Raw genomic sequence first — 15,984 nt, forward strand, 5'->3', positions numbered from 1 at the left:
AAGATGGCTGCAGGAGGCTCCATTTGGGATATGTTTATTATTTTAAAGATTTTCATTATTATGTAGTTATAAGCAAAAGTAGATTTTTGAAACGGTATTTTTTTGAAATATGAAATTAAACTTTTAATCTAAACCAGTTTTGTAAAGGCTGAGAAATGTCTTTCATGTCATAATTGATTGATTTTATTTTTGCTGTATATTGCACTCTGTCAGAGGAAGCATTATGTATAAGTGGACATATATTTTTTGTTAGTTAATAAGCATCCCGATTCCCCAAAGAGAGGTTGTCCTCTGTGTGTAAACTTACTGTGTGTGAACATGTATGTTAGTTTATAGTTCTCTCAAAATATTCTACATTATTACCTCTGCTTCCTAAAATAATAATTTTCTCATTTAAGAATTATTTTAGATGTTCTTTTGTATAATTCATCATTCTTTTAACTAATATTTACTAAATGTATTGTATACTGTGTGCCACACTATGTAGCTCATTCCTGTTATCCCAAAAACTTATTTTATTTTCTATTTTTTTGTTAAGTGACCTCTGAAGGACATCATGACAGGTACATGATGAGATGTGTCAACGTGGTGGATTAAACAATACATAAATAAAATACAGTTATTAAAGTCCATGTATGATAATTATTTCTGAAGAGATACATTTAAAATACTGGCAAATACAGTAGATGGTGGCCAGGTACATTATATGAATAAAAACAATATTGATAAAATGTGACAAAGCCTTATGTAACTCCAGAGAGTTCAGTAGAATATCTCATTTTAAAGTAAATTTATCAAAATTAATTACATATAAAGCTGTTGGTTTTAGTGCCAGTTTATAATAGAAGAGAAGGATTCTTTTTCACTTAAGAATGTTTAGTCTTTCTGGAAAAAGATAGTTAATTGCATTTTCTGTGTGTAGAAAATGTTATCAATTCATGTAGATGGAGTGTTTATCTGCACCATGCTCAGCACTGTTTTTGTTGATAAAATTTGTTGTGTTCTTTTATGAGTATCTCATGCCCATTGCTACCATCCTGTGAGATAAGCATACTATAGAATTATGTCCCTTTTAGGACAGAGGAAAAGAGTAACTGTCTTATCTAAGATGAGTACATAGAGAACAGGGCTGCTGTTCTTTTACATGTATCCTTTTGTCATTGGTATAAGTACAGATGTACTTGTTGGCCTAAAAATGTAAACTTCCTGAAGTGTGGACCAGTACTCAATTCTCTTGGTTTAGTTGTTTTGTCCGTGTTAAAAGTGTGACCCAGTAAAGGGAGGTTAAGTTAAAACATTTGAAAAACAAAATCATTCAACTATAGTTATGTTATTCCTTTTTAAAAAGAATAACTTTTATTGAGTTAGTGTACAGTTTGGTGTCTTTTGTTTTTCTTTTTAATTTTTATTGTTGACACAGATATCCCCACCCCCCATTCCCTCACCCTCCTTCCCTCTGGCTAGCACCGCTCTCCGTGGTTTAAAAATTTTTCAGTTTTATGGGGACATCTGTATTGGAGTCAACAATAACAATAAAGGAAAGAAAATACTCAGTTATGCATTACTACAGTTAATTTTAGAACATTTTTATTACCCCATAAAGAAACCCTGTATTCTTTAAGCAGCCACTCTCCATTTCTCCCTCAACCCCCCAGCTTTAGGCAACCACTAATCTCCTTTTCTTCTTTATAGATTCACCTTAGCAATTACATTAAATGGCTTCATTTTCAAAGAGAGAAGAAAATGTACAGTTTATTGCTGTTAAAATAGGACCGCCCCATGGTAGCAAAATTTAAAGGCTGAAATGCATAAGAAAGGTGTTGATGCTAATAAAAACAACTTCATGCCAAATTGGATATCTGGTTGACCTTACAAAGTTAAAATTATTATCTCGGTAATGGGATGCATGATAGCAGCTTTGTTACTGATGTATTAATTCTGATCATTTGTAAAGTCGAATCTATATATATTGTCACTTAAATAAAGAAAGAATATGCTTTGGTATAGTGTATGACATAATTGCTCCTTGACAAGTGTCAGTTAAAAACACATGGCCTTCTGTAACTTCCCTCATTGCCAGCATAGGTGGTATTGGAGTTTGGTGAGTGGGACAAGCTGGAAGAAGGTAGGACCCTGATGAACAACTAGCTAATTTTTCTAAGAGGATGTAATTTGATAAGGGTATCCTGAAATTGCATATTTTGGGGGTCAGGTCAGTTAGTTTTAAGTCACCGATATAACCGAATGATCTCAAAAAATACACTTGAAGAAGTGATTTTAAGGGATCTTGAATTTTTTTTTTTTTTCATGTACACTACACTAGAATTTCTCAAAAACAAAGCAAAGAATACAAAAAATTCACAGAGTGAGCATTCTGGTTTTGATGTAACCAAGATTTCAAGAACATGATTTGCTTCTGCTTTGTCCAGGGAATTGTTGGTAAACCAAACACTGCATTTCCTTTGTCGTTGATTATTTTTAAAAATTTAGTTAGGGGATATTCCATTTCACATCTTGATACCCAGATAATATCATTAGGTTGATGACAGGCAGAAGGAGTTATTTGTTGAGGTGTCAAATATCATGACCACTCAATACTTCACTGAATTTGTGAGTGCTCTGGGTCCTCCAGTAAATCTTGCCAGTGCTTCATGATTGCCTGGGAGAGAGAACATCTAGAAAGCAGGAGAATATAGAAACAGAAATAGTGAAAGTAGTGAGCATGTTTTACTAAAGTTCTGGAAAAATAATTATTGACAGAGGTGATAAGATTACCCAATTTTTTTTTTTTAGTATATTTTATTGATTATATTGTTACAATAGTTCCAATTTTTTCCCCTTTGCTCCCCTCTGTCCAGCATCCCCCCTCCCCCAGCAAGATACCCAATGTTTAGATAAGAATTTTGAAGGTCTCTATACTAAATTTGAGCAGAGGAGTATCCAAGTGAATGAACCGTTGTATTATCAGATTCACCAGTCTAATTAATGGGCAGTAAACAGAAAATCAGATTATTACCATTTATTGTGCAATACACTGATTGTTCATTATGATTTTATCTTCAGGATTATTGCAAAATTCTTAAAATGTAGGGATGTAAAATAAAATCACACAGTTTCAACTGAGAACTTGAAAAATCTAGTAGTAGCATTGTATTACTAAAGAGTCTAGAAATCATCAGCATAAAGTGATTATTTTTGAGTAGGCCATTATTTGTCAGGTCTATTAACTACTATTTTTTTAAGCCATTTAATGAAAACTCAAATTTGAATAAAAATTATTTTTGGCATCCCATTCAGAATAATGTTATACTAATGTCAGTTAACAACATGAATGTAATTGGAGTGCTTCTGTCAAAGATAGAAGTGTCAAATCCACTTAAATTGTTTTGCTTAACATTTTGTAAGTTTTTGCTCTTTTATTTTTAAGTATATTTCACCAGGTATCCCTAACTTTGACTTAATATTGTGTTTGTATGTGTGTGTATGCTGAACCGACAGTCCTGTTACTTCCTATTGCTTTTTCAGTTAAGGCCGCTTGAAAAGCAGTAGTACTGACCCTTGTTTATTTAATCAGAAAACCCTACTTTAGAGCAGTTATTCAGACAAAGAATCGGGGGGTATGTTACAAATATGTTTCAGTTTCATTGTTCACGTATGTTTTCACATTATTTGGATTCTTGGTAAAGCACTTGCCCGCATCTGCTTCCCCTGTTACTGGGCAAGGTTCTGCTGCTTATATCTGATTGGTTTTAGGCAACTAAGCTCTGAGCCAATCAGACAGTGAATTTCAGGTCTCTCACAGGACTGAAGCATTGAAGCTGCTGCTGATTTATTTTGCCTATGGGGAGATTATGTAAACTAAGAGTATGGCGCAGTAAGGTCCCTCTTGGGTATGTTTTGAAAAATGACAAGGTTCAGCTGTAACTGAAGAAGAAATGAATGAGGTTTAATTTAAAAACTTGTTTACTATGAAAATTTGATAGGCAGTGAATTTGATAAAAATATTTAGGGTTTTTAAAAAAATAATTTACTTTTAAAGGAATGTATTACAGAATTATATAACATAAAAAAAATTCACTTCAATTTACATCCATGTTTATATACTGTGTAATGTACACATTTGCTTTATTGCTTCTAAAACGGAGAGCTCAAATAACCTTTTTGTAACCTGCTGTGAAAGGCAGTTAAGGAGAAAAGGATGTAGTAATTGTTCAATAGATAACAAAAAGTTATAATGGTATCCATAATAAACCTTTGGGTGCTTAATACTATTGATTTTTGAAATTGTAAATCTATAACAATAGTGATGGGTATAAAATAATCTTGTGTTATTTGGATTTAAGATTTCGCTGGATTTTTAGTTACAAATGTTTTATTAATGTTATGACTGGATTTTTGAAAATAAATTTGCACTTGAATTTTGCAGATTTCTAACTCATTGTGTAGAAAAGTATATTCTTGTTATGTATTGTCCGTATTCGACTCATTCTTCAGGTAGGGAATTGATCTGTATTTCTGGAAACATTCATGAACATTTAAAGGAAGATAAAATAGCATAAACGGTGTAAATCTTACTTATAGAGTATATTTAATGTATTTTTTATGGAATTAGGATTTTATGCAGTTTATGTTTTAGGTTACTTATGTCAGACAAAGAAAAAGAACCTCACTGAAGTATTGCAGGTCCAGGTTTTAACTATGTTTCTCTGACCTTATTGTCTGTCTCCTGTTGCTGGGCAGGAATCAGAATGTTGGCTACTGATTGGCTGAGTTTGTGAGCAGCTCTTGAACAGCCACTTAAATTCTTGAGCTTTCTGAGCAGACAGATTGTAGGTTAAGACATTACAGCTTTTGGAAATACTTCCCTTTGTTGTTTCATAGCTGTGATCTCTTTGCTAGAAAGAAGAGTGAAAACAGTGGGTGGAGGGGGGTGAAGCAAAGAAGGAAATAATGTTTTCACTTAAAGAAGAAGAGGCTCATTGGGTTTTTCTTAAAAATAATTTACTCACAATTTGAAAAATAATTCCAAGCCATAGAGACTTATTTGCAGGTAACACACCCTTCTTGGTTATTTAAATACAAATTCCTTTGGTAATACTGTACAAAGGATTTTATCAGTGATGTTATTTCCCCAGAGTTTTTGAATCTAAATATATAGAGTGAGGTCTTAAAAAACATTTAAAAAAACTGTCTTCATGAAAATATATTTACTTAAAATTTTTTTCAGCAGAAAGTTCATCACATTTTACACATTTAAGTTTAGATATGGCAGACATTTTCTACTGTAAAATATAAATGCTTTTCCCTGGGAATGAATTACAGGCATATAAGAGTTTCATGAGTGTAGTGTTGCCACCTAGAAAAGTAGTATTTTTTTTGTAGAATAGCTCTGTGAATGGCATCTCAGTTACAGATGACGGTATTTAAAATGATCCTTAGAAAGGTTTTGTTCCGGTAATACAGCCATGGAGACTTGATTGCAGGTAACACACCGTTCTCTAATGTGTGTCTTTCTTAAATATACATTGCTTATGCAAAATAGATTTTTAAAAACCTACTGCTGATTGGTTTGCACGGATATGGCTGAACTAGTTTGAACTGGTTGTTCATGCTACTTTCTTATTGCTTTGTCTGTTTTTCGTTATTCTTAGAACCCGTATTAGATCTAGTAAATGGCTGTAGTGTGCTCCCTTGTGGGTATAGATGGTAGTTATTCTGTAATTCTTTATACAGTACTTTACTATTTCTGAAATGAGTGGCAACTTTGTTGATAAAACCAGTTTGCTTGGATTATATTTATTTTTATTAAAGTTTATTTGATGGTGGCAATTTGTTAGATATTATTTGGTGGTGATGTTTACATGTTGGATTTTCTAATTAGGATACAAAATAGCAAAAGTATTTAAGAGAAATTTGTCTCATATTATCTAGTTTATGCTTTCAAACATTCTGGGTATACATAGACAATTATGATATTCTGAGTACTTACTACATTCGAAGTGCTTAATATATAGAATCTCATTTAATTAACACAACAATATTTGTTGCAGACACTGATACTCCCTTTTTAAGGTAGCTGAAACTAAAAATTGTAATGTTAGGTAACTTGTCCTATATCATATAAGTACATGGGATAGCTGGAATTCAAATCCACATTTTTGTCTTCAGGATTCATGTTCATAACGGGTTTACTAAAAATTATAAAGATACACTTTTTTATAGGAGGGCTTGCTTTTAATGCAATTGGTAATAACTGCCAACTATTCATGTAACAGCTGGGAAGTGTGGATATTATGAAGTCAAAGTCCAAAAGAATTGCAGTCTGGTATTTGAAAATATTTAAAGGGTAACCATATTCCTTATATTATAAATTTAATTCTTTTGTATCTTTGGAGTCAGCAAAGTCTTTGCAGAGATTTTTTCAGTTAGCATGAGTTTGGAATGGATAGTAGGTGGGAAAAAATTTGAAGTTTAAATTTTAAACTGCAATTAATAATCCTTAAAATAGTGCCTATAATAATTTTGGACCGACGTTTATGCTCTGTTGTAAGATAATTTTTCTAAATAGTTTTACTCAGTTCCATAATTTAAATGAAAAGACTAGCAAGACTAAGAAATATAAAGTAATTTTCTTAATGTGACAGAATGAATGCAGAATGTACCACAGTCTAGAAGTACTGTGAAAAAGTGGTAGGTTCTCAAGCTGTACTGGCCTCCAGCAAACAGGCTAGGGTAGGCCATTGTTTTATGCCTTATAGCCATAGGAACAATGGAACACTAGGAACATACCTGTAATTAACAAGTTGGGTTTATTATTTGTTGCAGTGAAGGAGGATACTCGCCGTGAAAAACTGAGACACAATAGTAAGGGTGGTTATAAGTTGTGCTATTTTGGGTAGGGTTTGAGGAAATAGAATCTTACTCTGGATTGCGTACTGCCAGAAAGTGGGGGCTGTTCTTTGGTTGGGTATCTCAATAAATCTTATCCATAGTGAGGACAGATTACAGTGAGGTTGAAGCTGCAATTGATAAAGAAATAGCCATCAGTCACTTTTAGGCTGAAAGGGAGATGGTTCGTATTTTATGGGTTGCCCTGTGACCTTACCTAATTTGAATGTAGTGGTGGGTTTATGTCCAACAGGAGAAAATATGGTTTAGCTGTAAGCATCAAGTAATAATAATAAATATTAAGGCCAGTCTGTGAGCCTGAGACAAGTTCCGATACCTCAGAGGCTGCTTTTTATCCTTATCCAGCCAAAGCAAGTGTATCCTGCCATCATTCCTACTGAGTAATAGAATGTGAAAAAGCATTATTCTTGCTTCCTGTAAATCTTAGTCCTTGAAGGGCTTTTGTTTTATTCCACTATATACTGGTGACATTGTCTTTCTCTAGGACCAACTCCTTGCCTTCTTTTACTTGCCTTACTGCAATGGCCAGAAATGATGAGAGAGCATCCTTGTCTTGGTCCTGATCTTATTTCATCATTATGATATCTGTAGTTTTCTGTATAGATTATCATTATTAGATTTGAGTTATTTCCTTCTATTAAGTTTTCCAAGGGTTTTAATTATGAGTCAGAGTTGAATTTTGTCAGGTGAATGAATATTCTGTATCTATTGAAGTTTTTTGTTTATTTCTATCTTCTATTCTGTTTATTTGGTAGCTCATACTGTTTTTTATTTTTATTTTATTTTTTTCACCCAAATAACAGACATTTAATGTCTCACAATTTTGGAAGCTAGAAGTTCGAAATCAAGGTGTTGGCAGAACCATGCTCCTTCTGAAGGAGCTAAGGAAGGATCTGCTCCAGACCTTCTTCCTCGTTGTGGCCATGGCAGCCTAACTCCAGTCTTCACTTGGTGTTCTTCCTAGGTGTGTGTCTCTGTACAAAATTCCCCCTTTTTATAGGGACACCAGTTACTGGATTAGGACCCATTCTAATGACAATATTTTAACTTGATTATCTCTGCAATGACCCTGTCCAAGTAAGTTCACATTCTGAGGTACTGGGGCTTAGGGCTCTGATTTTTATAAAGTGGGTACCTTGGTTGGGCCTGGAAAAAAAAAGCCATAATGCTTTATGACATTGCTTGATTTTTGAATATGAAACTAACCTTTTATTTTTTATGAGCTGCATATTCATAATGTATTATTTAAAAAATATTTCTAAATAACTCAGTGACGAAAGAAATTACAATAGAAATTACAATATATATTAACACAGCAACAATAAAAATATAACACATTAAAATGTGAGATGCAGCTAAAGTAGTGCTTAGGGGGAAATTTATAGCTTTATATACATACATTACAAAAAAGGAAAGATTGAAAAGTAATAATTAATATGTACTGTGTTGAGGAACTACCATTTCACAACTCCATCACCATTGTGTGAGAGTTCCTTGCCAATACTTGTTTTTCTCTTTGGTTATAGTTACCTGCTGTGTGTGAAGTGTTATATCATTGTGGTTTTCATTTGCATTTCTCTGATGACTAATGATGTTGAGCCTCTTTTCATATTTATTGTTTATTGTCTTTTACCTATTTGTGTGTCTTTTAGAGGAATGTTTCATTCAAGTCCTTTGCCCATTTTTACATCTTTGTTGTTGCTGTTATTGTAACAACATTTTGTATTTTCTAGATGCAAGTTATCTCATCATATACGTTATTTGCAAATATTTCACTCTATTGTATGAGTTGTCTTTTCACTTTCTTATGGCAATCTCTTATTAATGTATTTACAGTTCTGTTAACCTGGATATGCTTCATTATAAATATAATCTTTCCTTATGTGTTTCTTAATTTTCTCTCCTTTCTTCTTTATCTCTATACCTCTTTCCCATGCCCCTGCAGTTTTCATTCTCTTATTCTGTTTTTTGTCTCCATATACTTTATTTCCATCAGACTCTGTACTCATTAAGCTTACTGAGAATGAAAACTCATCACTTTTTTAATACTTCTAGTAATTGATCTTCTGTGGACTGTACATATTATCAATTTTATATAAATTAATAAATATAAAATTAATATACAGCGAGGATTATTATTATTTCAAAATTACATGAAGTACTGCTTATAAGATCAATTTACAGTGAGTTAATAGTTAGGTGGCTTATGTTTCAATTATTAAACTCTCTCTTTCTCTCTCTTTTTAAAGATCGAAAATGGATGGTATAGAAGAACCTCAGAAAAAAGTCTTTAAGGCTCGAAAAACGATGAGAGTGAGTGATCGTCAACAACTGGAAGCGGTTTACAAGGTCAAAGAAGAACTGCTGAAAACTGATGCCAAGCTGTTAAATGGAAATCATGAAAATGGAGATTTGGACCCAACTTCACCTTTGGAAAATATGGATTATATTAATGACAAGGCTGAGGTGAATGGTATTGAAGAACTTTGTTTTAACCCTGAAAAAAGTAACACAGAATGGAAAGAAACACCTTGTACCTTAAATGTTAATGTAAAAAATGAGCCAGATGATGATTTAAAGTGTCAACCTTTGTCTCCTAGTAATTTAACTCCTGAAGTAAGCTCTAAACTGACCACTGAACCAGCTTCTGGTGATCTAGCTTCAGGTGATGTGGTTATTGGAGATCCACCAGCCTGTGGAGATCTGGCCTCTGAAGTGTTAACCTGTGGTGATTCCAGCTCCGGTGATCCCACCTCTGATAATCCCACCTCTGATGAGCCTGCCTGTGGTGATCCAGTCTCTGATGAGTCAGTCTCTGGTGAACCAGTCTCTGGTGATCCAGTCACTGGTGAGTCAGTCTCTAGTGAACCACTGTCTGGTGAACCTGTCTCTGAAGAACTGGTCTCCAATGAACCAGTCCCTGGTGAACTGGTCTCCAGAGAACCCAGCTCCAGTGATCTGGCCTCTGATAATTCAGCCTCTGGTGATCTGGCCTCTGATGATCCAGCCTCTGGTGATCTGGCTTCATGCGATCTAGCTTGTGGTGATCTGACCACTGGTGATCAGGCCTCTGGTGACCCGGCCTCGGAAGAACTGACTTCTGATAAACTAACTTCTGAATCAGCCTTCGATTCCCCCTTTGAACCAAGTTCTATACCCGTTTGTGAGCCAGTTCCTGACACTAACAATATAGAGCCTAGCAATAAAGATCATGGTTTTCTTGAAAAAAGTGCAGATGATGAAAAGTTAGATGAAATTTTCTCATTTGATGAGAAGAATAAAGCTGATAGTAATATTGATGCTGATGAAGAAACTCTAGAAGCAGGTGATACAATTATTTGTTCAGATCTACCTCCTGAAAATGAAAAGCAGGTAGAGGAAGATGCAGTCACAGAACCTACTCTTGGAGAAGAGGCTATATCTAGCAGTATGGAAATTGACCAAAGTGAAAAGAATGAAGATGAAAATTCTACCGACCTTGCAGAAAATGTTATAAAAGAAGACAAAAATGAGAATATATTAGAAAATACAGATTCTATGGAGACAGATGAAATTATTCCTATTTTGGAAAAGCTCGCACCTGCTGAAGATGAACTTACTTGCTTTTCTAAAACTTGTCTCCTTCCAATCGATGAAACAAATCCAGATATGGAAGAGAAGATGGAAGGTTCTTTTGGTTCACCATCTAAACAAGAAAGTAGTGAGAGTTTGCCAAAAGAAGCCTTTTTGGTTCTCTCTGATGAAGAGGATATTTCAGGTGAAAAGGATGAGTCTGAAGTTATATCACAGAATGAGACATGCTCTCCAGGTTAGCATATTATTTAAATTAAAAATTTTTTTGAATAGCTTTAATAAACTGTTCAATAAAACATTCTCATAAAGATTTAAATTTCTTTTAGTTGCAGAGGAGGTTAGAATGGTGGTGGTTAGAATGATCTCTTAACTTGATTGATAATTAACTTCACAGAATTTAGAATTATAAAGTATTCACTCTGTGAAAAGCATTATGTGAAGCTCTGAGAAGGGAGATGAAGTAAGAAGAAAATATGGCCTTGCCTGTAAGGTCTTTATAGTCTAGGAAGAGAGATAAGATGGACCAGCATAACACTATCAGATAACAATTTCAAGTCAGTGCATAATTGATCGAAGTCCTAGCAATTGTTCTTGCTATCATGTAGCACCCAAATAACTTAGAATATAAAAATTTACTAGTCTGTTTTCTTCAAGTGTTAAAAATTATGTTTTGCAATTGGTTTTCCCATTGAAATGTGATTTCTTTTAATATTCTTTGGCAAATAACACCACCGTTGCAGGAAGCCAGAACCTTAAAGCTGATTATCTGCAGTGTTTGATGAAGACATTGTCCACTTGCTTCCTTAGCCCTCTTGATTTTACCCATCTTCTCAATGGTCTCTCTAAAACAGCGGTTCTCAACCTGTGGGTCACGACCCCATTGGGGGTCGAACAACCCTTTCACAGGGGTCGCCTAAGACCATCGGGGAACACATATATAATTACATATTGTTTTTGTGATTAATCACTATGCTTTAATTATGTTCAATTTGTAACAATGAAAATACATCCTGCATATCAGATATTTACATTACGATTCATCACAGTAGCAAAATTACAGTTATGAAGTAGCAACGAAAATAATTTTATGGTTGGGGGTCACCACAACATGAGGAACTGTATTAAAGGTTCGCGGCATTAGGAAGGTTGAGAACCACTGCTCTAAAACCTAAATCTCTAGAGTAAAAGGGGAGGCTGAGAAAAATCCTACTTTGCTTCCATGGCCAAACTCAAATATTCCTATATGAAACTTTCTCAGTTCCTTTCAGACAGGCATATAGCCCCTTTATGTTGTTATTGCATCACATTCTGCGTGAGCATCTTTTAAATTTTTCTGTTCCAGTTATTGAAGCATTAATTAGTTGATTCTTGTATGAAGTTGAACCTGCAACCTTGGTGTATCAGGAGGACAATGCTCTAACCAACTGAGCTACCTGGTCAGGGCTGTTAGAGCTTTCTGAGAGGAGTGACCTTACAGCATGAAACAGCCTCTGGTTTCTAGTTTGTTCAAAGAATGAAAATATGAGGCAGGCCTAGGAGATACAGAGGATTTTTCCCCTCAATATATTGTACCAGCTTTGGGGGGTGGAAATTTTTTATAATTAAAAGATTACTTTATTTCCAAAGAACATCTATTCATTCAGTAAACCTACATAGTGACAAGTCAGGCTCTGTGGTTCTGAGGATTTAAAGATTAAAATTTAGTATTTGCCCTCAAGGTGCAGACAAGAATTAAAACACAGGTCATTAAATACAAAGTTGTGACTAAAGGAATAATGCTGAATTGGTATTCTAGGATTTTACAGGAGCATAACTTCATGAGAATATAAGCTGTATTCAGGAAAGCACTTGCCTTTCACTATCTGTATAATACAGGGTTTTAATGAAGATAATCCCTCTTAATGGCAGCTTTGTCCTGCTTGCTCAGGCTAAAAGCCTTGGAGCCCTTCTTTCTTTTTCTTTCATATCCCTTATTCAGTCCATTGGGAAATTCTGTTGGCTTTACCTTCAGAATAGATCTAGAATCTAGTGTTTTCTTACTGTCGTCACTGCTTTTACTCCTTTGCTGAGCCACCACCATCAAGCCAAAATAATACCTGGGTTATAGTAAGTGCTCAGTAAATATTTTTGGAATGAATGAATGATTCATCATATAAGAGAAGTATATCATGGAGGGCCTTGGTTATAATGCTGGAGCATTTTGATAGCACAGGGGAGCCACTGAATGATTGTAAGCTGAGGAGAATGACATGAAGTTTACATTTTATAAAAGGAGTGACTGGGGCAAGTCCTTTAAAAACACCTTTTAGTAGTCTGTATAAGAAAGTCATAGGAAATTGTAACTTATTACTTAATGAGCTTATACGTTTTACTTTTATGTCAGAATCTTGATATTGGAGGCCATCCCTCCCACACAATTCTGTGAAATGCAGAGATGAATATTAAGCCATCCATATTGCATACTTCAAAAATTTAAAGTTGGTTTTAGTTTTGGTTACTTTTAGACTTTTATCTGATTGTATGTTATTAGCGGAGTAAGTTTACTGATAGATTTAATTTCTTAGCTGGTAACTAGATTTTTATTTTTTGTTTCTCCTCCAAGGAAATTTTGTGTATTATGGGATGAAGTGTAGTTTCTTTCTTCATTGGTTCATAAACTGTACTCTGTTCTCTTTATATGATAAGAGAATCTGTTACATGTCATATTTGTTGCTATGCACCTGTTGAGGTATTACTTTCATCAAATTCTTTATTAACTAAATTTTAATGTTTTTGGAACACAGATTTATAAATTGACGTATTGAAGGCTGGCTCTTCCCTCTATTAACATTTATGTGGTGTACTAATATAAAATTTATACTTCAGGTACTTCTTTAGCAAGTTTGTTTTAAATATAGCAGTTACGATGGATCTGAGCAACAAAAAATAATGAGTGATATCAGAAAGCAAATAGAAAAGCTATTTTAATTTTACAAAGGTAGAAGAAAGACCTTAAAAAGTACTGCAGATATACCTTAGTAGGCCTGACGACACTATCATGTTTTTGTATAATACTGTATAATAACTGATACCGCCTAAATTATTAAAATCATAGTCTGAGAAGGCTAAGAAAATAAGGATTTCTCTCTAGGAAAGTTCAGACGGCACTAAAGGAGGTACACATTAGTTATACCCTTCATGTGCACTTCTCTGTCTACTGTTCCATCTCTTTCCTTTTTGTTAGAGCCATTCTTCATACTATGTTAACAAAGCTAGCACCATTTCTTCTCCTACTTACTCTTGAACTTAATTGAATTTTGATTTCCACCTTACCAGGCCCCCTCCTGATTCTTCTCAGTGAAATGACATTGATGTTCATGTGGTTAAATCCAGGGACATCATTTTTTGTTCTTTATTCTCTCATACTTGGATGACCTCTTAAACAGTCTCTCTCTCTTGGGACTCTCCATAGGCTTTGGGTTACTGCATTCTGCATTGTTTTCCTCCTTTGGGGGCCTTCTCATTCTATTTCTTGTGGAGGAATAGGAGGAGAAGCTCTCCTACTTGCTATATATTTTTAAACAATGCTATTAATGTTACTGAGAAAAATCTGTTTTTGAGTAGAACAGGTTTATATTAAATTCTGACATAGTTTTCTTCTAGATTATGTTTCAGTTTATGTCATATATATTGGATATTTAAGATAAATAAGATGAAAAAAGATGCTAATGAAGATAATTGCGTGGGAATAGAATTCAAGGTTTTTGTCTATTTTTGCTCTAGATTAATAGCGATAAAATTGTTATGGTTTAGTAAATTAAAATTTACTAATCTGTTGTCACTATTGTGTTCAGCTAAAATTCTTTATTATATTCACTCATTTATATTTAGCTGTTATGTATTTGACTTTTCTTTGTGGAACATTAACATTATTCCTTACATTGTTGTGTAAGTTGCAGATTTTCTTTTCAGAGTTGAGGAAGATCAAAGACAAAGTGGACTTTAGAAAGGGGAATGAGTGTGGGAAGAAGAACGGTTTCAAATAACTATTGTTGCCCAAATTAGATATATGTCTGAATTCAAGGCAAAGGCTTGGGCTGTCTAGAAAATTTGGGAGTAGGTAGCATATAGGCAGACATTAGTTGAAGTTGAGCAACAAGATTAGATCAGCTCAGAGTGAGTATAAATGGAGACAAGTTGAAAGGTTGTGGAGATGATGAAGAACTAGCAAAGGAGACTAATCGAGCAGCTCTGCAGGTAGAAAGAATAACAGAGGGTTTTGTTGTCTTAGAAATAAAGAGAATGTTTCAAGGAGGAGGACATAGTTAACACTGTTTATCAAATGCTGTTTGTGTTCAAGGAAGATGAAAGACATTTTTAATGACCTGGGTATCGCTTGATAAGGCACAATAGAATTGAAAGCCTAATTGAGATTGTGTTTCAGAGAGAATGGGAGGAAAAGCATTGGACACAATAAAATGTACTTTTCTCTCCTGAGTTTTACTTTAAAAGGAACACAAAAAATTTACTGTGGAAGATATTAATTGGAACTTTGTATTAGTTAAGTGAAACTCAAAATTTCTAGAAAAATCACATTACCAGTAATGCCACATTTTTTGTCTTATATGGTTGAAAATCTTTACATGTTTATTGGACATTTGTATTTCCTGGTCTGTACATTGCCTTTTCATCCCCTTTTGCCCATTCTTCTAATGAATGTATTGTCTTTAATCTACAGGAATTTTTTGTTTTGTTTTAAATGTTCTCACAGAGCCAATAATTTAAGGCAGAGAACTGGCAAACTATGGCCTGTAGTCCCGGTTTGTTTTGTCAATGAAGTTTTTTTTTTAACGTAGTCAAACCCATTTGTTTATATATTTTTTATCATTCATTAAATAAAAAAATGTTTGTGAACCCCTGATTCAAGGCAGCTTTTCTGTCCATATTTCCTTGGAGGAAACCTCGGTAAAGGACAATTCTGAAAATGGGAAATTTAACCCCCTGATGTAAGTTCTGTCTTCTAATCCACTTCAACGTACTTTTTCCACCTTTATGTAGTAACAGTCATTACTAAAATAACAGTCATTAGATAGATATTAAACATCTACTTTGTCTCAGCCATTTCCCAAAGATTTTAGAATTTCTAAAATTAAAGACGTGGTACCTGCTTCTAGTGAGGTTACTGTCTAGTCCAACGATTTTCATCCTTTCATCTTATGGCACACATAAACTAATTACCATATTTTTCACTCCATAATATGCACCTTTTTTTCCCCCCCAAAGTGGGGGGAGAATGTTTGTGCATCTTATGGAGCAAATATTGCGTCACAGACCATCATGTGTATTACCTGACCTGTCAGCGGTGGCGACAGCTGTTAGAAGAGGAAGCAGTGAGCCCACATGAAACCCCTGGGGACGCTTAAATGTCCCACTTTACTGCTGAATCTCTGGGCATCTGGTCAGTATGAAGATAGTGAAGAAAGTGATACCAGTGATTATGAGCAACTGAGCTTCATAAATTCT

General features: G+C 34.3%; 1 protein-coding gene across 1 annotated transcript in view; it reads left to right on the forward strand.

Annotated features, from left to right (window-relative positions):
* The window catches only part of ATF7IP (activating transcription factor 7 interacting protein), a 102,584-nt gene that overhangs the window by 36,331 nt on the left and 50,269 nt on the right, over positions 1-15,984 (forward strand). Inside the window, exon 2 of the mRNA XM_090272876.1 lies at positions 9,159-10,717. Within this exon, the coding sequence (XP_090129002.1) occupies positions 9,166-10,717 (1,552 nt within the window). The 5' untranslated portion in view covers positions 9,159-9,165. The remainder of the gene's footprint in view (positions 1-9,158; positions 10,718-15,984) is intronic.

This window comes from Furipterus horrens, unplaced genomic scaffold (assembly GCF_987537825.1).
Source record: "Furipterus horrens unplaced genomic scaffold, mFurHor1.1.pri manual_scaffold_4, whole genome shotgun sequence".
NCBI lineage: Eukaryota > Metazoa > Chordata > Mammalia > Chiroptera > Furipteridae > Furipterus > Furipterus horrens.